Source organism: Oncorhynchus mykiss, chromosome 28 (genome assembly GCF_013265735.2).
Source record: "Oncorhynchus mykiss isolate Arlee chromosome 28, USDA_OmykA_1.1, whole genome shotgun sequence".
Classification (NCBI taxonomy): domain Eukaryota; kingdom Metazoa; phylum Chordata; class Actinopteri; order Salmoniformes; family Salmonidae; genus Oncorhynchus; species Oncorhynchus mykiss.
Window position 1 is genome coordinate 10,415,067 of NC_048592.1, and position 27,664 is coordinate 10,442,730.

A 27,664-nucleotide genomic window follows, 5' to 3' on the forward strand; every position below is an offset into this window, starting at 1 on the left:
ACATTGGAGGCCATTTATGGTAGGGAAATGAACAATCAATTTTCTGGCAACAGCTCTGGTGGACATTCCTGCAGTCAGCATGCCAATTGCACGCTGCCTCAAAACTTGAGACATCTGCGACATTGTGTGACAAAACTGCACAAGGTGCACCTGTGTAATGATCATGCTGTTTAATCAGATTATTGATATGCCACACCGGTCAGGTGGATGGATTATCTTGGCAAAGGGAAAATGTTCACTAACAGGGATGTGCGTATGGAAAATATCTGGGCTCTTTTATTTCAGCTCATGAGACATAGGATCAACACTTAACATGTTGCGTTTTTATTTTTGTTCAGTATATTTATCACTGTTGTGCTATTGCTGTCAATATTCTATTCCATTCCTTTGCACTGTTATATCCATGTTATTACATGTATAGTTATTCTGTTGTATTTACTGCATCCATATATATTCATTATCTCCCATTCTCTGTACCTTTCAGACCATTTCCATGTCCATACCCCTGTTTGGCAATAACGTGTGAGGTTGCCTTATTCCTCTGACCGGTTTTCAGTGGGTCACAGACAAGTAAAATAGGAGAGTATTCCTTCACTGTAACCATACCAAACGTAACATATACTAATTAGTGTCAGATTTACATTTACTATCTAACGGGTAGTCTATGAGACCAGGCTGGGGAATGGGGCGTGGTTACCTGGTCACCTGTGGACCAGTGTAACAGAGGAGCTAGGTTTCCTATGTGACTGACTCATAACTGTAGTTTCACTGTCTGCCATCTAAACAATGGATTGTGTCTCAAAAATACATTGGCAATAAGAAAGGTCTTATCAGGAATAAATAAATAGATGAGATTTTAATAGACAAGATTAAAAGCTCAAGTGTGAATTAACAGCAGTTGAAACATCCTCCTCACATTTTTTGCATGATTCAAAGGCTGGGCATAGTTGCTACCAAAATGAGAGACCATCTGGGAAAATGTAAATCAAATGCTAGTATTGTTGACAAACCAGTGAGCCCATACATTGCCTTGGCTTTTTCCACATTTTGTTATCTTACATCCTTAGTCTAAAATGGATTAAAAATAAAAGTCCTCAGCAATCTACAGACCCTCTGTATGTATTTGTAATAATGAAAATTACAACAATACTGAATGAACAATGAATACATTTTTTTTAACTTAATATAATACATGAATAAATCTATTTAGTCTCAAATAAATAATGAAACATGCTCAATTTGATTTAAATAGTGCAAAAGCACAGTGATGGAGAAGTAAGTAAAAGTGCAATATGTGTCATGTAAAAAAGCTAACGTTTAAGTTCCTTGCACAGAACATATGAGAGCTGGTGGTTCAGTTCTTCAATATTCTCAGTTATTAAGACATTTTAGGTTTTAGTTATAATAGGAATTATGACTTGTCGACCATTTCTCTCTATACCATTTGTATTTCATATACCTTTGACTTTTGGATGTTCTAATAGGCACTTTAGTATTGCCAGCCTAATCTCAGGAGTTGATAGGCTTGAAGTCATAAACAGCGCTGTGACATTGCTAAGAGCTGCTTGCAAATGCAGTAAAGTTTGAATGAATGCCTACGAGCCTGCTGCTGCCTACCACCGCTCAGTCAGACTGCTCTATCAAATATCAAATCATAGACTTAATTATAATATAATAAACACAGAAATACGAGCCTTTGGTCAGTAATATGGTCAAATCCGGAAACTATCATTTCGAAAAAGCAAAACGTTTATTCTTTCAGTGAAATACGGAACCTTTCTGTATTTTATCGAATGGGTGGCAACCCTAAGTCTAAATACTGCTGTTATATTGCACAACCTTCAATGTTACAGTTGAAGTCGGAAGTTTACATACACCTCAGCCAAATACATTTAAACTCAGTTTTTCACAATTCCTGACATGTAATCCTAGTAAAAATTCCCTGTTTGTGGTCAGTTAGGATCACCACTTTATTTTAAGAAGGTGAAATGTCAGTATAATAGTTGAGAGAATTATTTATTTCAGCTTTTATTTCTTTCATCACATTCCCACTGGGTCAGAAGTTTACATACACTCAATTAGTATTTAGTAGCATTGCCTTTAAATTGTTTAACTTGGGTCAAACGTTTCGAGTAGCCTTCCACAAGCTTTCCACAATAAGTTGGGTGAATTTTGTTCCATTCCTCCTGACAGAGCTGGTGTAACGGAGTCAGGTTTGTAGGCCTCCTTGCTCACACATGCTTTTTCAGCTCTGCCCACCCATTTTCTATAGGATTGAGGTCGGGGCTTTGTGATGGCCACTCCAATACCTTGACTTTGTTGTCCTAAGCAATTTTGCCACAACTTTGGATGTATGCTTGGGGTCATTGTCCATTTGGAAGACCCATTTGCGACTAAGTTTTAACTTTCTGACTGAGGTCTTGAAATGTTGCTTCAATATATCCACATCATTTTCCTACCTCATGATGCCATCTACTTTGTGACGTGCACCAGTCCCTCCTGCAGCAAAGCACCCCAACAACATGATACTGCCACCCCCTTGCTTCATGGTTGGGATGGTGTTCTTCGGCTTGCAAGCCTCCCCCATTTTCCTTCAAACATAACGATGGTCATTATGACCAAACAGTTCTATATTTGTTTCATCAGACCAGAGGACATTTCTCCAAAAAGTACGATCTTTGTCCCCATGTGCAGTTGCAAACCATAGTCTGGCTTTTTTATGGCGGTTTTGGAGCAGTGGCTTCTTCCTTGCTGAGTGGCCTTTCAGGTTATGTTGATATAGGACTCTTTTTACTGTGGATATAGATACTTTTGTACCGGTTTCCTCCAGCATCTTCACAAGGTCCTTTGTTATTGTTCTGTGATTGATTTGCACTTTTCGCACCGAAGTCTAGGAGACAGAACGCATCTCGTTCCTGAGCAGTATGACGGCTGCGTGGTCCCATGGTGTTTATACTTGCGTACTATTGTTTGTACAGATGAACGTGGTACCTTCAGGCGTTTGGAAATTGCTCCCAAGGATGAACTAGACTTGTTAGAGAAATTAGAGCTAGTAAATGAAAACAACATTGCCTTTGCCCCTTCCCTGCAGCCACTAAATCAATCGCTTACCTTTGCCTTTCAAGTGCTGCGCATACAGGGTAGCCTAATGGTTAGAGCGTTGTACTAGTAACCGGAAGGTTGCAAGTTCAAACCCCCGAACTGACAAGTTACAAATCGGTCGTTCTGCCCCTGAACAGGCAGTTAACCCACTGTTCCTAGGCCGTCATTGAAAATAAGAATTTGTTCTTAACTGACTTGCCAGGTTAAATAAAGGTAATATAAAATATACAGCCTTGCCACAGCAAACATTACTATGGAGGTCAATTTGACAAATGAGCTCAGCTATTTGTCAAACAAATACAATATCAAAAGGCCTATTGACACAGCAGAAAGAAGGAAATGTCTGCAACCCTGTTGATGGAATTCAAAGAACTGTATGTTAACATACATTTCAAAGTTTATTGGCAACTTATTACATTTCATATCTTTAAATAAATACAAAAAGAACTACTAAAGTTGACCAATGAAAAATTACAACAAAAAAATACTAGAATTAAAGCTAGAATCCTTATATGAAACAATAACAAATTGGCCACCCTGCCTCTGTTTTGGTTAAAGCTGAGAGATGAGCCTGGACATATGTAACCACTCTCAAATTCATAGACGGAGCTAAAGATGCAAGGACTGACCATCCATGACATCAAAATTATAGTTTTAACCCGAGACAGGGAAATAGAATAATCCTAAAGTGCTTGAAAGGCATCATATAAATGAGGAAGGCACTCAAACAGTAATAGAACATACAATCCTAATCTAAAATACAAATTAGACTTAATAAGAAACGGAATGTTTCAATATGAACTAATATTCCCCTACCAACCTAAAAATAAAAAACAAAGCAATGTAACAAGCAATAGTGTTAGGAATCAAATAGTGACTAAACCCATACCCTTCATACTGTAAATACATAGCCAATGAATAATCTAAACCATCAAAATACGTATTTGGCTGAACTTGAAAATATTATGTTTAGCTTTTACATTTGGCTCTAAGGAAAAGACTGTTAGCATGATCCCTTCAATAATGTGCCTGAGAATGTATTTTTAACATTTTGTAACCTCATTTCATAATTTGCATCTCTGAACAGTTTCCTGCCTCAACGAACAAATTGCTTTAGCTCACAACCCTTACTTTTCATAAAGTACTGTAGATAATGTTGTCAAGACAGGCTCAATGCACACATCTACAATTACAAAATGTGGACATGGGCTTGTCGTACAACATAATTTCCCCAGATATTACAGAGAGTTTTAATAATAATTCTTCACCCTAGCCAGTGGTGACTGGTGATGTCATCTTTTCACCTGCCTATGCGCAGTCTATGTCATCAAAGAGAGACATATGAATCATATCCTCAGAGTTCCGGCTTCGAGTCGTTTTAATGCTGACAGGATAGTTTGTGTAGTTGTAGAGATGGGTTGGAATGAAGTACAGTTTAGGCTTTGCTGGTCTTATGGCTGTTATCTGCAGTATTGTTATCAACAATGCTTTTGCTGTCAGAAGTTTTATAATTGTCTGTGTCGTCATCACTGTCCAGCTTTTTCCGATTATTGGTACTGTCTGGGGTGTTGGTGCCATTGGTGTTGTCTGGATCTGTGGACTGCAGCTCAACCCGTATGCCATTAAGCTCCACCAGTCCATCATGCAGCTGGGTCGCCACCTCCCTGATCTTGGCAGCAAACTCAGACTTGGCTCCCTTCTTCAGCTCCTTGGAGTCCTTGGCCACAAAGTAGATGTCCATGCCCACAAAGAGGCCGGTGAGCACTCCGGTGGCCATGCTGGCAATCTGGACAGCTCTGGCCGCGGTGCTGCCAGCCACGTTGGCTATCTGCACCACACGCATGATCTCGTTGGCGTTGATGAGGATGGCCTTCCCAGCCATGGCACCATCCTCATAGATGTTGTTGAGGCCCGGGAAGTCACGGTTGTATGCATGCTTCTTCATCTTCAGCAGATCGAACCTGCGCAGGCTCTCTATCCCTTGCTTGATGAACAGCATGCACTTGTTGATGTCGGTCATCTTCTTCTGGTAGTCCGTCACGATGGCCTCCACCTTCTTACGGTCCATGGAGTTGTTGACCGTGTTGGAGAGTCCAGCTCCGGCTGAGGTCAGGCCGCCCGCTGTGGCCACGCTCAGTCCCACCGCTGTGATGATCAGGGAGGTTCCCATGGTGACAGGGGCCAGGGCGAGGCCTACAATTGTACACACGCCTCCTACAGCGCTGGTGGAGCCGCCAGTGATTTGGGCGATCTTGGTCTTCTTGTTGAAGCAGTCGAGGGCATCTGCGATGCTGTTCAGGTCAATGACGTGCTGCCACAGGCTCTCTGCACGCTCTGAGAACAGCTTGTTGAACACACGGATACCTTTCTGCACCTTCTCAGCTGTCACTGCAAACGCCCTGGAAAATGAGTTCATATAACCATCATCAATGCTTACTACCGTGTGAATTACCTGTTTACCCAGGGGCTTTATAACAAGGCTCTTCTGTATGTGTGTGTGCCTGTACACAAAGTGAGAGCCAACTATAGCATCACTTACTTGGCCTCCTCTTTTTCAGTCAAGTCATCCTCTTGAGGCATGTCTTCCCACTCTGTAGCAAAATAAAAATGGCATCATTTGGATGAAGTGTGTGTGTGTGTGTGTGTGTGTGTGTGTGTGTGTGTGTGTGTGTGTGTGTGTGTGTGTGTATGCGTGTTGGACTCACGCTCCACTGTGCCCCACCAGTCCATCAGGCCATCCATATCCTGCTGAGAGACATTTCTCTAAGTCAGCTTTGAATCGCCACTTTAGAAACTCCATACTTTTTAATCAAAAATCAATTTCAATCAAATGCAAAACTCGATGGCAGTTAGCAGTCCGTGAGAGGAAACCAAGTTTGAAAAGTAATCTTAAAGAGTACAAATTGACATTATTTAGCATTGTTTACAGCAACCAACCTGCTCCTCTGGCTCTGCCGGATTAACACGGAATTCCTCCAATTGGTCGAATAAAGATTTATTTCCACCGTCATTCTGAGATAGGAAGGGGGGGGGGGGGGGGGGGTGATGAATACATGCTGTTATGTACTGTTATGTACTCTATACATTTAACACAGTAGAGAAACATAGAATATGTCTTGGCAAAACAATGTTTGTCATGGTAGCAACATTGTACTGAGGGATACAGGAGAATGATACAGAGATCACATTCACAGGCCGAAAATGAAAATAGAAGATGTGTGGACAATTTCAGATTAAAGAGGGAAATGGTGCATACTAGCTCTGCTGTTTTGCAGAAGTGGGACATTAAAATCTTCCTGGGTTCAAAGAACAAGGAAGCAAGGGAACAAGTTTGGGCACATAGCAATCTAATCTAATCCGCAGTGTAAAGAAATTGGCACAGCAATCTGGGAGTGGTGGTGTGGGTGGCAGTTAGGTAGGTAGAGAAAGAAAGAAAAAGAACAGCAGAGAAAAAAACACCACTTGAACATAATGTTCTTAGTTAGGAGTCAAAGGGCTAGAAAAAGAACCGAGTCATCTAATGGATCAGCCAATGTGACGGCCATTTTGCAATCCTGGACAACTTTTCAGTCTGCCAGCCGTGACAGACAAGCCTTCAGATACAAAAACAAAACCTAGGTATCCATTATAACGGTACCGGTATTTGGAAGAACAGTGTTAGAAGGAGGATCATGGAGTAGAGTTACCTCTTTTGAGTCACTGCCTGTAGCTCCCGGCTGGGTTTCAACCTTCTTCGGCATGGCTTTACCCTGAAACAGACACTCTGTTAAAAGGTGGAATCCATAGCAGTGAAACTGCCACATACGTTTGCTATATTACAACAACAAAGACGTTACCTCAAACAACAAACTTTTCTTTTTTTTCCCTCGGACATCATTGCACGGCAGAGAATGTAGTAGATGTTTTACAATGATGCTGGATACTTATTTCCTCAAAACAAAAACTATAAGAAATGCACTTAGGGGGGCAAGTGGCGCTGTTTCAAATGTAGTCAAATATAAAAACTTTTACTCTACAGTATTATACAGTTTTCCCACAACCATAACATATAGTGCCTTCGTAAAGTATTCATACCCCTTCACTTTTCACATTTTGTTACGCCTTATTCTAAAATGGATTCAATTGTTTTTTCCCCTCATCAATCCACACACAATCCCCTATAATGACAAAGCAAAAACAGGTTTTTAGACATTTTTGCTCATTTATAAAAAATGTATTGGCAGCGTTTACAGCCTCGAGTCCTCTTGGGTATGACACTACAGACTTGGCACACCTGTATTTGGGGAATTTCCCCATTTCTCTCTGCAGAGCTCTGTCAGGTTGGATGCTGCACAGCTATTTTCAGGACTCTCCAGCGATGTTCGATCAGGTTTAAGTCCTGGCTCTGGCTGGGCCAATCAAGGACATTCAGAGACTTGTCCCAAAGCCACTCCTGCATTGTCTTGGCTGTGTTGAATTTTTTACCCCTTTTTCTCCCCAATTTCGTGGTATCCAATTGTTGTAGTAGTTACTATCTTGTCTCATTGCTACAACTCCCGTACGGGCTCGGGAGAGACGAAGGTTGAAAGTCATGCGTCCTCCGATACACAACCCAACCAGCCGCACTGCTTCTTAACGCGCATCCAACCCGGAAGCCAGCCGCACCAATGTGTCGGAGGCTAAAACCGTGCACCTGGCAACCTTGGTTGTGCACTGCGCCCGGCCCGCCACAGGAGTCGCTGGTGCGCGATGAGACAAGGACATCTCTACCGACCAAGCCCTCCCTAACCCGGACGACGCTAGGCCAATTGTGCGTCGCCCCACGGACCTCCCGGTCGCGGCCGGTTACGACAGAGCCTGGGCGCGAACCCAGGGACTGATGGCACAGCTGGCGCTGCAGTACAGCGCCCTTAACCACTGCGCCACCCGGGAGGCCCTGCTTAAGGTCATTGTCCTGTTGGAAGGTAAACCTTTGCCCCAGTCTGAGGTCCTGAGAGCTCTGGAACATCTTTCTGTACTTTGCGCCATTCATCTTTGCCTCGATACTGACTAGTCTTCCAGTCCCTGCCACTGAAAAACATCCCCACAGCATGATTTTGCTACCACCATGCTTCACTGTAGGGATGCTGCCAGGTTTCCTCCAGACGTGACGCTTGGCATTCAGGCCAAAAAGTTAAATCTTGTTTCATCAGACCAGAGAATCTTGTTTCTCATGGTCTGAGAGTCTTTAGTTGCCTTTTGGTAAGCTCCAAGAGGGCTGTCATGTGCCTTTTACCGAGGAGTGGCTTCCGTCTGGCCACTCTACCATAAAATACCTGATTGGTAGAGTGCTGCAGAGATGGTTGTCCTTCTGGAAGGTTCTCTAATCTCCACAGATGAACTCTGAGCTCTGTCAGAGTGACCAGCAGGTTCCTGACCAAGGCCCTTCTCCCCCGATTGCTCAGTTTGGCCGGGCTGCCAGCTCTAGTAAGAGACTTGGTGGTTCCAAACTTCTTCCAATTAAGAATGATGGAGGCCACTGTGTTCTTGGGGACATTCAATGCTGCAGAAATGTTTTTGGTACACTTCTCCAGATCTGTGCCTCGACACTATCCTGTCTCGCAGCTCTACGGACAATTCCTTCGACCTCATGGCTTGTTTTTTTGCACTGACATGCACTGTTACCTGTGGGACCTTATATAGACAGGTGTTTTTCTTTCCAAATCATGTCCAATCAATATAATTTACCACAGGTGGACTCCAATCAGGTTGTAAAAACATCTCAAGGATGATCAATGTAAACAGGATGCACCGGAGCTCAATTTCAAGTCTCAAAGGAAATGGTCTGAATACTTATGTAAATAAGGTTTATATGTTTTTCATTTCTAATACATTTGCAAACATTTAAAAAAAAAACTGTTTTCACTTTGTCATTATGTGGTATTGTGTGTAGATTGCTGAGGATTTTTTTTATTATTTAATCCATTTTAGAATAAGGCTGTAACATAAAAAAAGTAAAGGGGTTTGAATACTTTCCGAAGGCACTGTACATATTTTAAACCCAGACACAAACTATGGTTAACACCTGGAGGAAGAGAAACGTAGTGTACACAATATGATGGGAGCTCATTTACATGTTACCTTGCCTCCTGCACCGCGTGGCATAAACGGATTGTGTCGCCTAGGTTTTTTCATCTTGGCCTAAGAACAATAGAATCTAACATTATACATGAATTCAAATGGAAAGTAAAGGGAAGTGAGAAACATTGTGAGAAAATCTGGAAAATACCAGCATTTTGTAATGGAATAATAACAAACTAAATTAAAGCGAAACCCTGATATTTGCAAGATTGCATGGCCACAGTAAGGAACACTGGTCTAGTGGAAACTGTGCTATCCGTAGGGTTAACCAACACCTCTCCGTCCTTGTCTTCTCCCTCCTCCTTTTCCCCAGTGAGGAGAGATTCACCCTCTTTAAGATCATCAGATTGGTCCTGAAATAACCAACAAACAAATGTCATTCCGATAGATTGTCAGGCAAAATCATATTACAGAAAATATGACACTCTCTTAGAGTGTGTGTGTGTGTGTGTGTGTGTGTGTGAGTCTCTGTGTGTGTTTCACTTGTGGGCTTGTATTACTATCTTCGTGGGTACCGGAAATTCCCACAAAGATAGTAAAACAAGAGTTTCTCCCCTGTGGGGACATTTCCCAGGTTTCCACAAGGACAAAGTCTATTTTAGGCTCAGGGGTTAGGTTTAGGGTTACAATTAGGGTTAGGGGTTAGTGTAGAATAGTGGACCCAGAGTAGCCAAGGGAGGTGATAGGTGGGAATGAGGAGGAGCCATGGTGGTAGAAAAATAGCACTTGATTTATTGCAGATGTAGGATTTTAGGAAACATGGCTTGACAAACAGTTGTCCATAGCAGCAACATTCAGGATATGAAAACTCACAAAAATGACAGATGACGGCGAGTCTAAAGCTCAGCCCCTCAATAGGGTTCCTACTGCAGCAAAAACCGAGGCCTAAATGCTAAACGGCATAACTAGGGATTTACCCCATTTCTAGCTCTAAACAGAGCCTTACTCTCCCCATTACTGGGACTAAAGAGAGTCTACCAGAACAGCTAAACTCAACTGACTGTACACACAGGACGCAACAGACAAACTGCTATGGAGCATATTGTAAAATGGTGTTACACTCCAAGTTGATGAGAAAAGGACAGCATTTACACATTAGCACAAATGCCCATAATGATTAACCAATGCGAATGTACTGTACATTCAATTAGTTGAATGTTACTTTGTTAATTAGACCGGGAAATACTATGGAAAACACGATTTAAGTTAATTGCATTAATTAGTTTAAATTACCATATTTGGTCAACTACACTTTAGTTTCAAAGACAGAGCTACATTAAATAGAATATGATTAAAACTACTATTCAGGGAGACTGAAAGCATGGGTGAACTAAGCACTCAACTGGAGCAATCAACTCATTAAAAAACAATTAAGGTGAGGCACACCTAAACTGGTGGATAACTACGGTATGCATGGCAATGGACTAGTGCACTTTATCCAAACCACACATGTATACACTTAAGCATTTGAGATAATATAAACTTCATCACTATTTTAAAATGGTGATGAGGCCAGTGAAAGGCAGCCTCACAGTTAGAGTTAGGGTTAGCGGTTAAGGTTAGGTTTAGGGGTTAAGGTTAGGGTTAGCGGTTAAGGTTAAGGTTAGGTTTAGCGGTTAAGGTTAGGGTTAGCGGTTAAGGTTAGGTTTAGGGGTTAAGGAAAATTTGATTTTGAATGGGAATAAATTGTAGGTTCCCACAAGGGTAGTTGTGTGTGTGTGTGTGTGTGTGTGTGTGTACCTGATTGTCTTTTTGATTTTTTTGCTGACCAAGTCTGGCTGGTATGTTAATCTCCTGGAATCAGAAGACAAAATCCTCCTATACTGCTGCATTTAGACAGGCAACCCAATTCTGATCTACTTTTGACCAATCACATCAGATCTTTTCACATCAGACCTACTTCAGATCTGAATGGTCAAAAGACCAATGGCAATTAGTGAAAAAAATATCCGAATTGGGCTGCCTGTCTAAACACAGCCTATGAGCCACCATTACACAGGACAACTGATAGATACAGATCATTTAGATATGAATATCAATCGCGATCAGTCAGAATTTTCCTAGCCTACCTCTTCTGTAGGTATGGGAGGAACCTCAGGAGTTTCAGCAGTTTTCTCTGTCCTCTCTCTCGGGATCATATTCCTGTTAGCCTGAATTAGCAAGAAGGACAAATATAGTCACTAACCTGTGCATTAATTTACAGAGATACGGGTACGCTACATACAGATGTTATTACACATACATCAACAAATTAACATGACTGGTGTAAACCGCACCTGATTGTCGCCCATCTCTCTCTTCTTCAGTCGGTCATGTAAGGCTGTACCCTTCAGCTCCTGTTGAGGAGAAGTGACAGACAACCTTAGCAGAGAAGTTATAAAATTAGACATAAGGTGAGGAGGAGCAGTTTGATCTGTTTGCCTACCTCTTCAGTGGGTCTAGGAGCAACTGCTGGCATTTCAGTTCCTTCCTTCCTATCTCTCTGGATAAGATTGCTTTTGACCTGACAAGGACACACACAGTCACTCACTGTTCTGGTCCTGTTTTTTTTTTTGTGGGAGTTGGAGAGAAGCAAAGGCTGCTGGGAATGTGTGTGTCGTATAAATTATGTAACAAACTCAGTTCTTTATTTTTATTTGATTGTTTAAGTTGCCATATTAAAAATATACTCTATCAAAAGGTAAGTAACAGTATACATTCAGCATTGAGATACCATATTGTAGAATTGAAGAGTACTGAAAGACATTCTACTAAAATGCTTACATCTTTGGCATTGGAATGTTTATCAGATGACATTAGTTTGTCCCTTGATCTTGATGTGTCTTCAGTCTTCTTATCCTGCGATTGAAGGAATGTTATCAATCTCATCATAAATACCATTACTTGAAGCATAAAGAAGAATGAAAGCCTACTTGGTCATACAGTCTAGTAATTTTTATACAGTAATGGATTACCTGAGTTGAGGAGTTAAATGGATTCCTGAACATCTTCCCCATTATGCCACCCTAAAACAAAACAAGATTGAATAGCCATCAAACAGGCAAAGATCGAATCGTACTACACCGGCTCCGACGCTCGTCGGATGTGGCAGGGCTTGCAAACCATTACGGACTACAAAGGGAAGCACAGCTGTCCTTTCCCACCTGGACAAAAGGAATACCTATGTGAGAATGCTATTCATTGCCTACAGCTGAGCGTTCAACACCATAGTGCCCTCAAAGCTCATCAATAAGCTAAGGACCCTGGGACTAAACACCTCCCTCTGCAACTGGATCCTGGACATCCTGACAGACCGCCCCCAGGTGGTCCTCAACACAGGGACCCTCAGGGATGAATGCTCAGTCCCCTCCTGTACTCCCTGTTCACTCATGACTGTATGCCCAGGCACGACTCCAACACCATCATTAAGTTTGCCGATGACGCAACAGTGGTAGGCCAGATCACCGACAACGACGCAACAGCCTATAGGGAGGAGGTCAGAGACCTGGGCGTGGTGGTGCCAGGACAACAACCTATCCCTCAACATGATCAAGACAAAGGAGATTATTGTAGATTACAGGAAAAGGAGGACAGAGCACGCCCCCATTCTCATCGACAGGGCTGTAGTGGAGCAGGTTGAAGGCTGTGTCCACATCACCAACAAACTAACTTGGTCCAAGCACACCAAGACAGTCGTGAAGAGGGCATGACAAAACCTATCCCCTCTCAGGAGACTGAAAAGATTTGGCATGGGTTCTCAGATCCTCAAAAGGTTCTATAGCTGCACCATCGAGGGCATCCTGACTAGAGGTCGACCGATTATGATTTTTCAACGCCGATACCGATTATTGGAGGACCAAAAAAGCCGATACCTATTAAATCGGCAGATTTATTTTATTTTATTTTATTTGTAATAATGACAATTACAACAATACTGAATGAACACTTATTTTAACCTAATAGAATACATCAATAAAAATCAATTTAGCCTCAAAGAAATAATGAAACATGTTCAATTTGGTTTAAATAATGCAAAAACAAAGTGTTGGAGAAGAAAGCAAAAGTGCAATATGTGCCATGTAAGAAAGCTAACGTTTAAGTTCCTTGCTCAGAACATATGAAAGCTCGTGGTTCCTTTTAACATGAGTCTTCAATATTCCCAGGTAAGAAGTTTTAGGTTGTAGTTATTATAGGAATTATAGGACTATTTCTCTCTATACCATTTGTATTTCATCAACCTTTGACTATTGGATGTTCTTATAGGCACTTTAGTAGTGCCAGTGTAACAGTATAGCTACCGTCCCTCTCCTCGCTCCTCCCTGGGCTCGAACCAGCAACACAACGACAACAGCCACCCTCGAAGCAACGTTACCCATGCAGAGCAAGGGAAACAACCACTCCAAGGCTCAGTGCAAGCGAGTGACGTTTGAAACGCTATTAGCGCAAGCTAACTAGCCAGCCATTTCACTTCGGTTACACCAGCCTCATCTCGGGAGTTGATATGCTTGAAATCATAAACAGTGCAATGCTTGAAGAGCTGCTGGCAAAATGCACGAAAGTGCTGTTTGAATGAATGTTTACGCGCCTGCTTCTGCCTACCACCGCTCAGTCAGATACTTAGATACTTGTATGCTCAATCAGATTATATGATTGAGCATTTAGCATGACACGCTAAATAATATCTAGTAATATCAACCATGGGTAGTTAGTTACCTAGTGATTATGATTGATTGATTGTTTTTTTATAAGATACGTTTAATGCTAGCTAGCAACTTACCTTGGCTTACTGCATTCGAGTAACAGGCAGTCAGTCGCCTTGTGGAGTGCAACAAGAGGCAGGTCGTTATTGCGTTGGACTAGTTAACTGTAAGGTTGCAAGATTGGATCCCCCGAGCTGACAAGGTGAAAATCTGTCGTTCTGCCCTTGAACGAGGCAGTTAACCCACCGTTCCTAGGCCGACATTGAAAATAAGAATTTGTTCTTAACTGACTTGCGTAGTTAAATAAAGATTAAATAAAGGTGTAAAAAAATAAAAAATATCGGCAAAAATCGGTCATTCCGATGAATCGGTCGACCTCTAACTGGTTGCATCACTGCCTGGTATGGCAACTGCTCAGCATCTGACCGCAAGGCACTACAGAGGGTAGTGCGAACGGCCCAGTACATCACTGGGGCCAGGATTCCTGCCTTCCAGGACCTCTATAACAGGTGGTATCAGAGGAAGGCCCTAAAAATGGTCAAAGACTCCAGCCACCCTAGTCATAGACCGTTCTCTCTGCTACCGCACGGCAAGTGGTACCGGAGCGCCAAGTCTAGGTCCAAGAGGCTTCTAAATAGCTTCTACCCCCAAGCCATAAGACCCCTGAACATCTAATCAAATGGCTACCCAGACTATTTGCATTGCCCCCCTCTCCCCCTCTTTTACACCACTGTTACTCTCTGTTGTTATCATCTATGCATAGTCCCTTTAATAACTCTACCTACATGTACATATAACCTCAACTAACCGGTGCCCCCGCACATTGACTCTGTACCGGTATCCCCCTGTATATAGTCTCGCTATTGTTATTTTACTGCTGCTCTTTAATTACTTGCTACTTTTATTTCTTATTCTTATCTGTATTTTTTTAACTGCATTGTTGGTTAGGGGCTCGTAAGTAAGCATTTCACTGTAACCTGTTATATTCGGAGCATGTGACTAATAAAATTTGAATTGATATAATCACGTATATCCTTCCCGCAAATCTGCATGGGTCTCTAAGTAAATAAGATACATCAATAATATTTATAAATTATAAAAAAAGGTACATTACATGACAAGAAGTATGTGGACACCTGCTTGTCAAACATCTCATTCCAAAATCATGGCCATTAATATGGAATTGGTCCCCCCTTTGCTGCTATAACAGCGTCAACACTTCTGTGTGGGGACTTTCTTCCATTCAGCCACAAGAGCATTAGTGAGGTCAAGCACTGATGTTGGGCAATTAGGCCTGGCTTGCAGTCGGCAACCATTTCTGTATGTACCTCGCTTTGTGCACGGGGCATTGTCATGCTGAAACAGGAAAGGGACTTCCACAAACTGTTGCCACAAAGTTGGAAGCACAGAATCATCTACAATGTCATTGTATTCTGTAGTGTTAAGATTTCCCTTCAGTGGAACTAAGGTGCCTAGCCTGAACGATGAAAAACAGCCCCAGACCATTATTCCTCATCCACCAAACTTTACAGTTGCACTATGCATTCGGTCAGGTAGAGTTCTCCTGGCATCCGCCAAACCCAGATTAGTCCGTTGAACTGCCAGATGGTGAAGCGTGATTCGTCATTCCAGTTCCACTGCTGCAGAGTCCAATTGCGGCAAACTTTACACTACTCCAGCTGACGCTTGGCATTGCGCATGGTGATCTTAGGCTTGTGTGTGGCTGCTCGTCCATGGAAACCCATTTCATGAAGCTCCCGACAAACATTTATTGTGCTCACGTTGCTTCCAGAGACAGTTTGGAACTTGGTCGTGAGTGTTGCAACTGACAACAGCGCTAGGCACTTCAGCACTCGGCTGTCCCATTCTGTGAGCTTGTGTGGCCTACCACTTCGTGGCTGAGCAGTTGTTGCTCCTAAACGTTTCCACTTCACAATAACAGCACTTACAGTTGACCGGGGCAACTCTAGCATGGCAGAAATTTGAGGAACTGACTTGTTGGAAAGCTGGCATCCTATGACGGTGCCACGTTGAAAGTCACTGAACTCTTCAGTAAGGCCATTTTACTGCCAATGTTTGTCTTTGCAGATTGCATGGGAGTGTGTTTGATTTTATGTACCTGTCAGCAACGCGTGTGGCTGAAATAGTCGAATCGACCATTCTAAAAGGGATGTCCACATACTTTTGTATATATAGTGTATGTAAGGACTGGTGTAGGTTGGTGGGCAGGTTTTTTCTGATAAACTTTCATTGCTGGCTGAGAGATCATTGTTTGTAGAACGTTCACCCTGACACACGCAGAGAGAGAACAAGTACCTTAGACTTGACCTGAACACGAAGGTTGTTATATGAAAAATAAATTCTAAGTACGTTTTGAGAACTGAAGTTCCCAATTGAAGTATAAAGAGTACCAAAAAATAGTACAAAAATAAACCCCACCAAAATCCTCACCTGCTTGGCTTCAAAGTGTTTGTCAGAAAAGGTGAGTTTCTCCCTGGAGCCTGATAGGTCTTCATCCCTTTCCTTATCCTGCAATAAAGTATAACATGTCACTCATCAACATCAAAAGCATCTAGAGGAGTTAAAGCCTACTGGATGATATTGTTTAGTTGTCCTTTTTATGTAGTAGGGTGTCCAATCAAAACTGTATATGTTGACCAATGTGTAGATACTCCTCTAAGAAAACCAATGGTACAAACCTCATGTCGTTATCATAATTCGTTCAAAAGCTATTTGAGTTTTTACCCTTTGTAGGATGGCCAAAATTAGGGTGACTAACTCAATGGAGGACAGAAAAAAAACAGGTCAAAAATAAGGAACATTTCACAGCTTTATGTCAGCTAAAGTTAAAACCCCAAAGCAGTTGTCATTTTATTTTGAAATAAAAAGTATTCAGAAAGTGTTTAGACCCCTTCACCTTTTCCCATAACGACAAAGCAAAAACAGGTTTTTAGAAATGTTTGTAACATTTATTTTAAAAAAATAAAACAGAAATACATGATAGTTCAGTTAAATTATTTTTCATAAATTTGCTCAAATTGATAAAAAACAGTTTTTTCTTCGTCATCATGGGGTATTGTCTGTAGATTGATGAGGGAAAACATATTTGATCAAGGCTGTAATGAAACAAAATGTGGAAAAATTGAAGGGGTCTGAATACTTTCAGAATGCTTTGTATGTCTAATAAAATCCCCGTATGCGTTTATTTAATGAAAATAATTCCAAAATATATTTGCAATATTTTATTTCCCTGAGCCTCCTTTGGCCCTAGAAATGCTCAGTTTTGATCGTGCGGGCATCAGGAAACAAATTTGAAGATATTTCCATACACAGCCCTGATAGGATGGTCTAGAGCCACCCCCTTACCCAGATGAACAGTCATTGGTTTATTATAATCAGATCACATTACTTTCCAGTTTAACTCGTAATCTGTCTTCTTGCTCGGTGCTTATTGTCTGATGTAGTACATTACGAAATCCGAATTTGTTGATATAATGTTCATCAAATGTTAGTGAAAGACCCCAATGAACGATTCAGAACGTGAATCATCATATTTGTCTTGGTTAAATGTATTTTCTAACATAAGGAAGTAAAATGTCATCAAAGCTCGTTTTCACCGACTCTGGATAGAGTGGGTGGACACCCTACATATAGTAATGGACTAACTGAGTCAAATAATTATACAGAGAATTAGTACAGGTACAAGCAAATAGTATAAATCAACGTTAAGCAGAAATCATAAAAGTAAAATGAGGACTATGCTAAGTTTATGGGTAAGACTCGCCTTCGAGGTCTTTTCCGAGAGACTGGCAGTGCTGGCTGAGAGATCACTGTGAGTAGATAGGTCATCCAGATTACCCTAAAAGACACAAAGATGACAATATGCATTTTAGGTTTACCTGTGACTATCAATGTTGCCACGTGAAAAACTACTATACCGTTACAAGGTTGTTTACTGTTTCTGTTAGGTAAACTATACCTCTGAAGAGACATCACACTCACCTGAGAATGTGTCTTAGCCCCCAGGGGCTTGGGGGATTTTCTAAACATTCCACTGAACACTCCCCCCTTCTCCTGTAAAATAAGGGCAGGTCAGTGGTGATCCTACTGTATGCCATTGGAAATAGTCAAATGAGGAATCTGTTAACTGAAGACTAACCTTAGTGTTGATGTTGACAATGAGACTGTCATCGCTGCCTCGCCTGGATGAAAGCTCACTGTCTGTTGACAAATAATCCTGAGACACAGTAAACAGTACATGTGTTCTAAAAATACATATACTTGTGCATAAAAACATTTTTAATACAATATCCTCCAATTACTGAAACATATCAGTTAAGATAATATACACTGAGTATACAAAACATTAAGGACACCTTCTCTTTCCATGACACAGACTGACCAGGTGAATCCAGGTGAAAGCTACAGTATGATCCCTTATTGATGTCACTTGTTAAATCCACTTCAAATCAGTGTAGCTGAAGGGGAGGAGACAGGTTAAAGAAGGATTTTTAAGCCTTGAGACATGGACACACACCCACCTGAGCATGTGTTACATCTTGGGAAGGCTTGGGAGACTTCTTTAAAATTCCTTTGAACATCCCTCCTTTCTCCTGAAAAAAAAGTAGGAGGCAAGTTGATAATTTTGCCCATTGATCAATGAGCAGTGATGAAAGTCTCCCCCAGCCTCACACATACCTTAGTGTTGTTGTCGAGGCTGACGTTGCTGGCTGAGAGCTCAGTGTTTACAGACAAATTATCCTATCAATAGGATGTATGTTAAGTCAATACAGTCAGACTTCATCAAATCAAGATGTAGATACATTGTAATAGTTTAATATATTTATCATTATCACCTGCACAGGTACTGAGTGTTCTGCTGGTTTAGAGGATCTTTTGAACATCCCACTGAATTTTCCTCCTTTTTCCTGGGAAAGAGTGGGGTAAGAGTAGAAATCAATGACTGTATATATGAATGGACAAAGCCATCGATCACGTGACACCATTCATTCCTATTTGAAGCCTCAATGGCTGCAGTCCAAACAAGTTAATTTTACCCCCTCAGCCATCGCCCTAGCCACTTTCCCTTGGGGAGATCCCCCTCGAAACTGGATGCAGTTTGATTGCCAACTTAATTAAGTGGAGGTCAAATTCACAAACATTGCCCCCTCGGCCCGCGAGTTAGAGAGTGAAGAACTTTGATAACTTGTTTGATAAACTGTGGGTCTTGTTATCAAAGTTAATGCAAACTGTAGTCTTGTCAAACTCTGGTGGCCACGAAATGTCAAATGTAATCAACACGGCTGCATTTTCAGCATGTGAGACATAATTATGACGCTAGCTTGCTAAAGAAAATATATAGATGACATTGATTTTAGAGTTGGCAAATGAGAATGACACTCAAATTGGCTTAGTCTCATAGGAAGGAGCCTATACAACGTAGCTAGCTTCATAAACATATTTTGTGTAATTCTGAAATGTATTGGAATAAATTACCAAAACTATAAAACTAGCTAGCCAGCTATGGGTAACTGTAGCTACCTAGATGACAGGAGTGATAGCTAGCTACGTTAGCTTGCTAGGTACATTAATAGCTTTAGGTTGCTTCTGCGATCATCACTCTCCCTCGCTTGAGCAAGGGACATTTGAAATACACTCGGCTGTGACGATGTAAAAGTCAGTTAAGATTGCGTCTCATGGAGACATAACATGCTTCATTGAGCTACACCAGAAAGTGACGTTGCAGACTAGTTCAGTGCTGCACCCTCTCATTGAATAACTGAAGTTGAAGGCCGACCGAGGTACTGCAGGCTGCCATTAGCAACTAAATTATCCTTATAACTTCATCTGTGTGCAATTTTTAAAGAATCTGTTCAAGAACATACATCTGGTGTATTACAAGAAACGATTGGTTTCATGATTGTCTTTGAATATATACAGTGCCTTGCGAAAGTATTTGGCCCCCTTGAACTTTGCAACCTTTTGCCACATTTCAGGCTTCAAACATAAAGATATAAAACTGTATTTTTTTGTGAAGAATCAACAACAAGTGGGACACAATCATGAAGTGGAACGACATTTATTGGATATTTCAAACTTTAACAAATCAAAAACTGAAAAATTGGGCGTTCAAAATTATTATTATATATATTTTTTACACGAAGATTGCAATTTTTCCATTCACTATAATGGGGATCCTGTTTTCCACTAAAGATACCTGCAGTACCGCTCAACAACCATAACTTCAAAGACAGGGTCAGTAGTTCTCCCCTGGTAGAAATATATATTGTGTCACCATTTTTTTGTAAATCATGATGAAAGTGGACATTTTGGGCCCTTTTTAGACCTATAAATGTCTCCTGTAAGACCCTATGGTCTGTGAACCGTACATGATACAGACAACATCTTGGTGTCATTATACTCCTTATAGTGGGCTCTAACATATGGAGTAGGTCTTGATTCAGACTTTTTTTTCCACATTCATTTATTCAACATTCAAAATATTAATATCTCAAATGTACAACTTCTGTGTGTTAATTTCAAGACATTGTTTTGAACAATATACTCTACAAGTACATCAAATGTCCAGAGTTGGCTCTAGGCTAATTTTGAAGGTATGATACATTTTATGAGCACCACCAACACAGTGAATGGGAAAATGGATTCAAAGGGAACTCCTTCCGCTGGTGATTGGCTGAATGTGCAATCCTAAAGGAGGGTTGTGATTGGTTAATGACTTATAGGGCTCTATTTCAACAAACCTAACGCAATGGTAAATCTAAGCACTGGTGGTAGCGCTATAGGTCCAGGTGTGTCAGAAATATTTTTGCTGATTTCACATCCATTATTATGAGCGCAATAGCTGGCGGTGGCGCAAAAGCGCTGGGTTTTGATGAATAAACAAGTTGTAGGTGTGAGGAGGACTTGGCCACTCACTGGCCAATCAAGGCTTTCCATGGCTTAATAATGCATGTTTTTGTCTCAAGTTCTGTAGGTCTTTGCATTGTCATCAACTCCAATTTGGCTGGGGGCACAGAATATTCTCATCCTAGTCCATGGTGGATTGATACTACACTCTGTTAAATTGCATAGGCTACAGTAAAGAGTGATAGCAAATGCACAAAAAAAAAATAACATGCAGTGTTTGCTCAATATGTTTGAAGTGTTGACAGTCAACAGTGTTGTAATAGTTTGTTTCAAGTTAAATGGAAAACAAGCAATTGTTACAGGAAAATAACTTCAGATGGCTATCAAACAAGCTAAGCGCCAGTACAGAGACAAAGTAGAATCTCAATTCAACGGCTCAGACACAAGAGGCATGTGGCAGGGTCTACAGTCAATCACGGACTACAGGAAGAAACCCAGCCCAGTCACGGACCAGGATGTCTTGCTCCCAGGCAGACTAAATAACTTTTTTGCCCGCTTTGAGGACAATACAGTGCCACTGACACGGCCTGCAACGAAAACATGCGGTCTCTCCTTCACTGCAGCCGAGGTGAGTAAGACATTTAAACGTGTTAACCCTCGCAAGGCTGCAGGCCCAGATGGCATCCCCAGCCGCGCCCTCAGAGCATGCGCAGACCAGCTGGCCGGTGTGTTTACGGACATATTCAATCAATCCCTATACCAGTCTGCTGTTCCCACATGCTTCAAGAGGGCCACCATTGTTCCTGTTCCCAAGAAAGCTAAGGTAACTGAGCTAAATGACTACCGCCCCGTAGCACTCACATCCGTCATCATGAAGTGCTTTGAGAGACTAGTCAAGGACCATATCACCTCCACCCTACCTGACACCCTAGACCCACTCCAATTTGCTTACCGCCCAAATAGGTCCACAGACGATGCAATCTCAACCACACTGCACACTGCCCTAACCCATCTGGACAAGAGGAATACCTATGTGAGAATGCTGTTCATCGACTACAGCTCGGCATTCAACACCATAGTACCCTCCAAGCTCGTCATCAAGCTCGAGACCCTGGGTCTCGACCCCGCCCTGTGCAACTGGGTACTGGACTTCCTGACGGGCCGCCCCCAGGTGGTGAGGGTAGGCAACAACATCTCCTCCCCGCTGATCCTCAACACTGGGGCCCCACAAGGTTGCGTTCTGAGCCCTCTCCTGTACTCCCTGTTCACCCACGACTGCGTGGCCACGCACGCCTCCAACTCAATCATCAAGTTTGCGGACGACACAACAGTGGTAGGCTTGATTACCAACAACGATGAGACGGCCTACAGGGAGGAGGTGAGGGCCCTCGGAGTGTGGTGTCAGGAAAACAACCTCACACTCAACGTCAACAAAACTAAGGAGATGATTGTGGACTTCAGGAAACAGCAGAGGGAACACCCCCCTATCCACATCGATGGAACAGTAGTGGAGAGGGTAGCAAGTTTTAAGTTCCTCGGCATACACATCACAGACAAACTGAATTGGTCCACTCACACAGACAGCATCGTGAAGAAGGCGCAGCAGCGCCTCTTCAACCTCAGGAGGCTGAAGAAATTCGGCTTGTCACCAAAAGCACTCACAAACTTCTACAGATGCACAATCGAGAGCATCCTGGCGGGCTGTATCACCGCCTGGTATGGCAACTGCACCGCCCTCAACCGTAAGGCTCTCCAGAGGGTAGTGAGGTCTGCACAACGCATCACCGGGGGCAAACTACCTGCCCTCCAGGACACCTACACCACCCGATGTCACAGGAAGGCCATAAAGATCATCAAGGACATCAACCACCCGAGCCACTGCCTGTTCACCCCGCTATCATCCAGAAGGCGAGGTCAGTACAGGTGCATCAAAGCTGGGACCGAGAGACTGAAAAACAGCTTCTATCTCAAGGCCATCAGACTGTTAAACAGCCACCACTAACACTGAGTGGCTGCTGCCAACACACTGACACTGACTCAACTCCAGCCACTTTAATAATGGGAATTGATGGGAAATGTAAATATATCACTAGCCACTTTAAACAATGCTACCTTATATAAATGTTACTTACCCTACATTATTCATCTCATACGCATACGTATATACTGTACTCTATATCATCGACGGTATCCTTATGTAATACATGTATCACTAGCCACTTTATACTATACTATGCCACTTTGTTTACATACTCATCTCATTGTACATACTGTACCCGATACCATCTACTGTATCTTGCCTATGCTGCTCTGTACCATCACTCATTCATATATCCTTATGTACATATTCTTTATCCCCTTACACTGTGTACAAGACAGTAGTTTTGGAATTGTTAGTTAGATTACTTGTTAGATTACTTGTTATTACTGCATTGTCGGAACTAGAAGCACAAGCATTTCGCTACACTCGCATTAACATCTGCTAACCATGTGTATGTGACAAATAAAATTTGATTTGATTTGATTTGATTTGATTTGATTTGAGATGATCTCATATCTCCTTCCACGATGGGCATATAGTCTACATCAGGAGTGTCAAACTAATTCCATGGAGGGCCTAGTGTCTGCGGGTTTTTGCTTTTCCTTTCAATTAAGCCCTAGACAATGAGGTGAGGGGAGTTCCTTAGTAATTAGTGACCTTAATTCATCAATCAAGTACAAGGGAGGAGCGAAAACCCACAGACACACACCTTAGTGGAATGAGTTTGACACGTGTGGCCTACATGGACGTTTTTACACACATCCAAAATAATAACAGGAGCTGGCTACAATAACGTAATAGCCTACATGGATAAAAAGGGGATGTTTGGCTGCTGCCGAACTTGAACTTTTAATAAAGCTTTGGTAATTAAGATTTACTTCAAAGCGGTATCATGAGCTAAACACTTTATGGTCTATAGTTTTGACTACTTGGCAAATGGATTGGGCATGACCAAAAAAACTGCCTTCATTGAGAGGAGGGGAAGCTACGCTTGGTTTTTAATGAAATGAAACAAAAAATGGTGAAAAAAAAACATTTGTTTTCAATTTTTACAGGCACAAAAAAGCACATCTCTTGTTCCATGTGCATATGGGCACTGTGCGTCACGGTTGGAAAGGTTGCGCTTCCGTTGTCAAAATCCATGCCATAATCAACCACGTTACTGCTAAAACCAGCTTTAGGTTGGTTTTTAAATATCCCCACCAATAAATACTGAAATTGGAACTTTGGGACACGGTTTTAAGGACACAGCTCAGATAATTCCACCCCTCTCACCTTAGCGCAAGCGAGCTTATATAAAACAGGTACATTATCAATCCTGGCGCTAGGGTTTGAAAATATACTGAACAAAAATATAAAACGCAACATACAATATTTTCAAAGATTTGACCGAATACAGATATGCATCTGTTGGTCACAGATATAGTACCTTCAAAAAAAAGTGGTGGCGTGGATCAGAAAACCAGTCAGTATCTGGTGTGACCACCATTTGCATCATGCATCACGACACATCTCCTTTGCATAAAGTTGATCAGGTTGTTATTTGTGGCCTGTGGAATGTTGTCCCACTCCTCTTCAATGGCTGTGCAAAGTTGCTGGCGGGAACTGGAACACGCTGTCGTACACGTCGATGCAGATCATCCCAAACATGCTCAATGACATGGGCCTCTCGTCACTGTATCTTTGTGCATTCAAATTGCCATCGATAAAATGCCATTGTGTTCATTGTCTGTAGCTTATGCCCATACTGTACCATGACCCAACCGCCAAACAAGGGGCACTCTGTTCACAACGTGGACATCAGCGAACAGCTCCCCCGACACAACACCATACAGGTGGGTCTGCGGTTGTGAGGCTGGTTGGACATACTGCCAAATTCTCTAAAATTACATTGGAAGCGGCTTATGATAAAGAAATGAACATCAAATTCTCTGGCAACAGCTCTGCTGGACATTGCACGCTCCCTCAAAACTTGAGACATCTGTGGCATTGTGTTGTGTGACAAAACTGCACATTTTAGAGAATCCTTTTATTGTCCCCAGCACAAGGTGCACCTGTGTAATGATCTTGCTGTTTAACTTCTTATGGCTGGGGGGTAGTATTGAGTAGCTTGGATGAATAAGTTGTCCAAAGTAAACGGCCTGCTCCTCAGTCTCAGTTGCTAATATATGCACATTATTATTAGTATTGAATAGGAAACACTCTAACGTTTCTAAAACTGTTTGAATGATGCCTGTGAGTATAACAGAACTCATATAGCAGGCAAAATCCTAAGGAGAAATCAAAACAAGAAGTGAGAAATCTGAGCTTAGTATGTATTCACCAGAGTCCAAAATGAAATCCCTTGAGATAATAATGATGTTGCACTGCCTAGGGGTTCCACTAGATGTCAACCATCAATAGAAATTTGAAAGAGACTTCTACGTTGTTGTGGGACTGAATGAGAGCAGAATCTATCAGGTGACTGGCAGTCAGCCATTTTCTGATCACGCTTATTCCTCATGGAACCCACTTGCGTTCCATTGCTCATGAAGACACGAAGGAATACTCCGGTTGGAACTTTATTGAAGCCATATGTTAAAAACATCCTAATGATTGATTCTGTACTTAGTTTGAAATGTTTCTTCAACCTGTAATATAACTTTTTAAAGTTTTTGTCCGATGTAACGCTGACCAGAATGAGCGTTTGGATATGTATACCAAACGCGCTAACAAAAGAAGGTATTTGGACATAAATAACGGATATTATCGAACAAAACAAACATTTATTGTGGACCTGGGATTCCTGGAGTGCTTTCTGATGTAGATCAAAGGTAAGGGAATATTTATCACGTCATTTCTTGTTTATGTTGGCGCCATCATTGCGGCTATTGTGATTTTTTACTTCTGAGCGCCGTCTCAGATTATTGCATGGGTTTCTTTTTCCGTAAAGTTTTTTTAAAATATGACATTCTTGCATTAAGGAGAGGTATATCTATAATTCCATATGTATAACTTATATTATCTACATTTATGATGAGTATTTCTGTTTGATGTGGCTATGCAAAATCACTGGATGTTTTTGGAACTAGTGAATGTAACGCGCCAATGTAAACTCATATTTTGATAAATATTAACTTTATCAAACAAAACATACATGTATTGTGTAACATGAAGTCCTATGAGTGTCATCTGATGAAGATGATCAAAGGTTAGTGATTCATTTTCTCTATTTGTGGTTTTTATGACTGTCTGAAATCTTTTGCTGGAAAAATTGCTGTGTTTTTCTGTGGCTATGTGGTGACCTAACAATCGTTTGTGGTGCTTTTGCTGTAAAGCATATTTGAAATCGGACACTGGTGAGATTAACAACGAGATTAGCTTTAAAATGGTATGAGATACATGTATGTTTGAGGAATTTTAATTGAGATTTTTGATGTTTTGAAATTGCGCCCTGCACTTTCACTGGCTGTTGACATATCGCTCTCGTTAACAGGATTGCAGCCATAAGAAGTTTAATCAGCTTCTTGATATGCCACACCTGTTAGGTGGATGGATTATCTCGGCAAAGGAGAAATGCTCACTAACAGGGATGTAAACACATTTGAGAGAAATAAGCTTGGAACATTTCTGGGATCTTTTATTTCAGCTCATGAAACATGGGACCAACACTTTACATGTTGCATTTATATTTTTGTTCAGTGTAGAAGAACAACTGCTGTAACAGGTCAAAATTGCAAACAAGCATGCATTTGATAATTGTGCTCACTTACGCCAGCCGAAAATAGAGCCCATTATGTCAATTTCTGTGTACAGTGTCTTCAGAAAGTATTTACACCCTTCGACATTTTCCACATGTTACAGCCTGAATGTAACATTGATTACATTTAGATTTGTGTCACTGATCTACACACACACACAAACAATACAGTTTTGAAATGAATAAAAAAGTGAATCTGTAATGTCTTCAGTCAATAAGTATTCAACCCCTTTGTTATGGTGAGCCTAAATAAGTTCAGCAGTAAAAATATACTTAACAAATCGCACAATAAGTTGTATGGACTCATTTCCTGTTCAATAATAAGGGTTAACATGATTTTTGAAAAACTACCCCATCTTTGTACCCCACACATACACTGATCTGTAAGGTTCCTCAATCTAGAAGTGAATTTCAAGCACAGATTCAACCACAAAGACCAGAGGTGTTTCAATACCTTGCAAAGAAGGGCATCTTTTGGTATGTGTAAAAAATTACATAAATAAAAAGCAGACACCACCTTTCAGCATGGTGAAGTTATTAATTAGGCTATTGGATGGTGTATCAATACACCCAGTCACTACAAAGATACAGGTGTCCTTCCTAACTCAGTTGCTGGATAGGAAGCAAACTGCTCAGGGATTTCACCATGAGGCCAACGGGGATTTTAAAACGGTTACAGAGTTTAATGGTTGTGATATGAGAAAACAGAGGATGGATCAACAACATTGTAGTTACTCTACAATATTAACCTAAATGAAAGAGTGACAAGAAGGAAGCATGCAGAATAAAAACTATTGCAAAACATGCATCTTATTTGCAACAAGGCACTTAAGTAATACTGCAAAAAAGGTGGCAAATAAATGAGCCTTTTATCCTGAATACAAAGCATTATGTTTGGGGAAAATTCAACACAATACTGAGTACACTCTTCATATTTGAAGCATGGTGGTGGCTGCATCATGTTATGGGTATGCTTGTCATCAGCAAGGACTAGGGAGTTTTTTAGGGGGGGGGGGGGGGGTGGGGGGGGAAATAAACCGAATAAAGCTATACGCTCAGAGGAAAACCTAGTTCAGTCTGCTTTCCAACAGACACTGGGAGACTAATTCAACTTTCAGAAGGACAAAAACCTAAAAC

General features: G+C 41.5%; 1 protein-coding gene across 4 annotated transcripts in view; it reads right to left on the reverse strand.

Annotated features, from left to right (window-relative positions):
• Positions 1-3,460: 3,460 nt before the first annotated feature.
• LOC110508497 overlaps positions 3,461-27,664 on the reverse strand; it is a 45,304-nt gene continuing 21,100 nt past the window's right edge. For 3 of the 4 annotated variants that reach the window (XM_036966617.1, XM_036966618.1, XM_021589054.2), the window contains 20 exons: positions 18,737-18,808; positions 18,579-18,641; positions 18,422-18,493; positions 18,040-18,117; positions 17,883-17,954; positions 17,665-17,739; positions 16,332-16,409; positions 12,156-12,206; positions 11,965-12,039; positions 11,627-11,704; positions 11,478-11,537; positions 11,271-11,351; positions 10,942-10,995; positions 9,477-9,554; positions 9,202-9,261; positions 6,789-6,851; positions 6,040-6,114; positions 5,808-5,850; positions 5,642-5,693; positions 3,461-5,501 (listed from right to left, as the gene is read on the reverse strand). In XM_036966617.1, coding sequence (XP_036822512.1) covers positions 4,538-5,501; positions 5,642-5,693; positions 5,808-5,850; positions 6,040-6,114; positions 6,789-6,851; positions 9,202-9,261; positions 9,477-9,554; positions 10,942-10,995; positions 11,271-11,351; positions 11,478-11,537; positions 11,627-11,704; positions 11,965-12,039; positions 12,156-12,206; positions 16,332-16,409; positions 17,665-17,739; positions 17,883-17,954; positions 18,040-18,117; positions 18,422-18,493; positions 18,579-18,641; positions 18,737-18,784 — 2,220 coding nt within the window. In that variant the 5' untranslated portion in view covers positions 18,785-18,808 and the 3' untranslated portion in view covers positions 3,461-4,537. The remainder of the gene's footprint in view (positions 5,502-5,641; positions 5,694-5,807; positions 5,851-6,039; positions 6,115-6,788; positions 6,852-9,201; positions 9,262-9,476; positions 9,555-10,941; positions 10,996-11,270; positions 11,352-11,477; positions 11,538-11,626; positions 11,705-11,964; positions 12,040-12,155; positions 12,207-16,331; positions 16,410-17,664; positions 17,740-17,882; positions 17,955-18,039; positions 18,118-18,421; positions 18,494-18,578; positions 18,642-18,736; positions 18,809-27,664) is intronic. The other variant, XM_021589055.2, reaches the window with a different exon arrangement.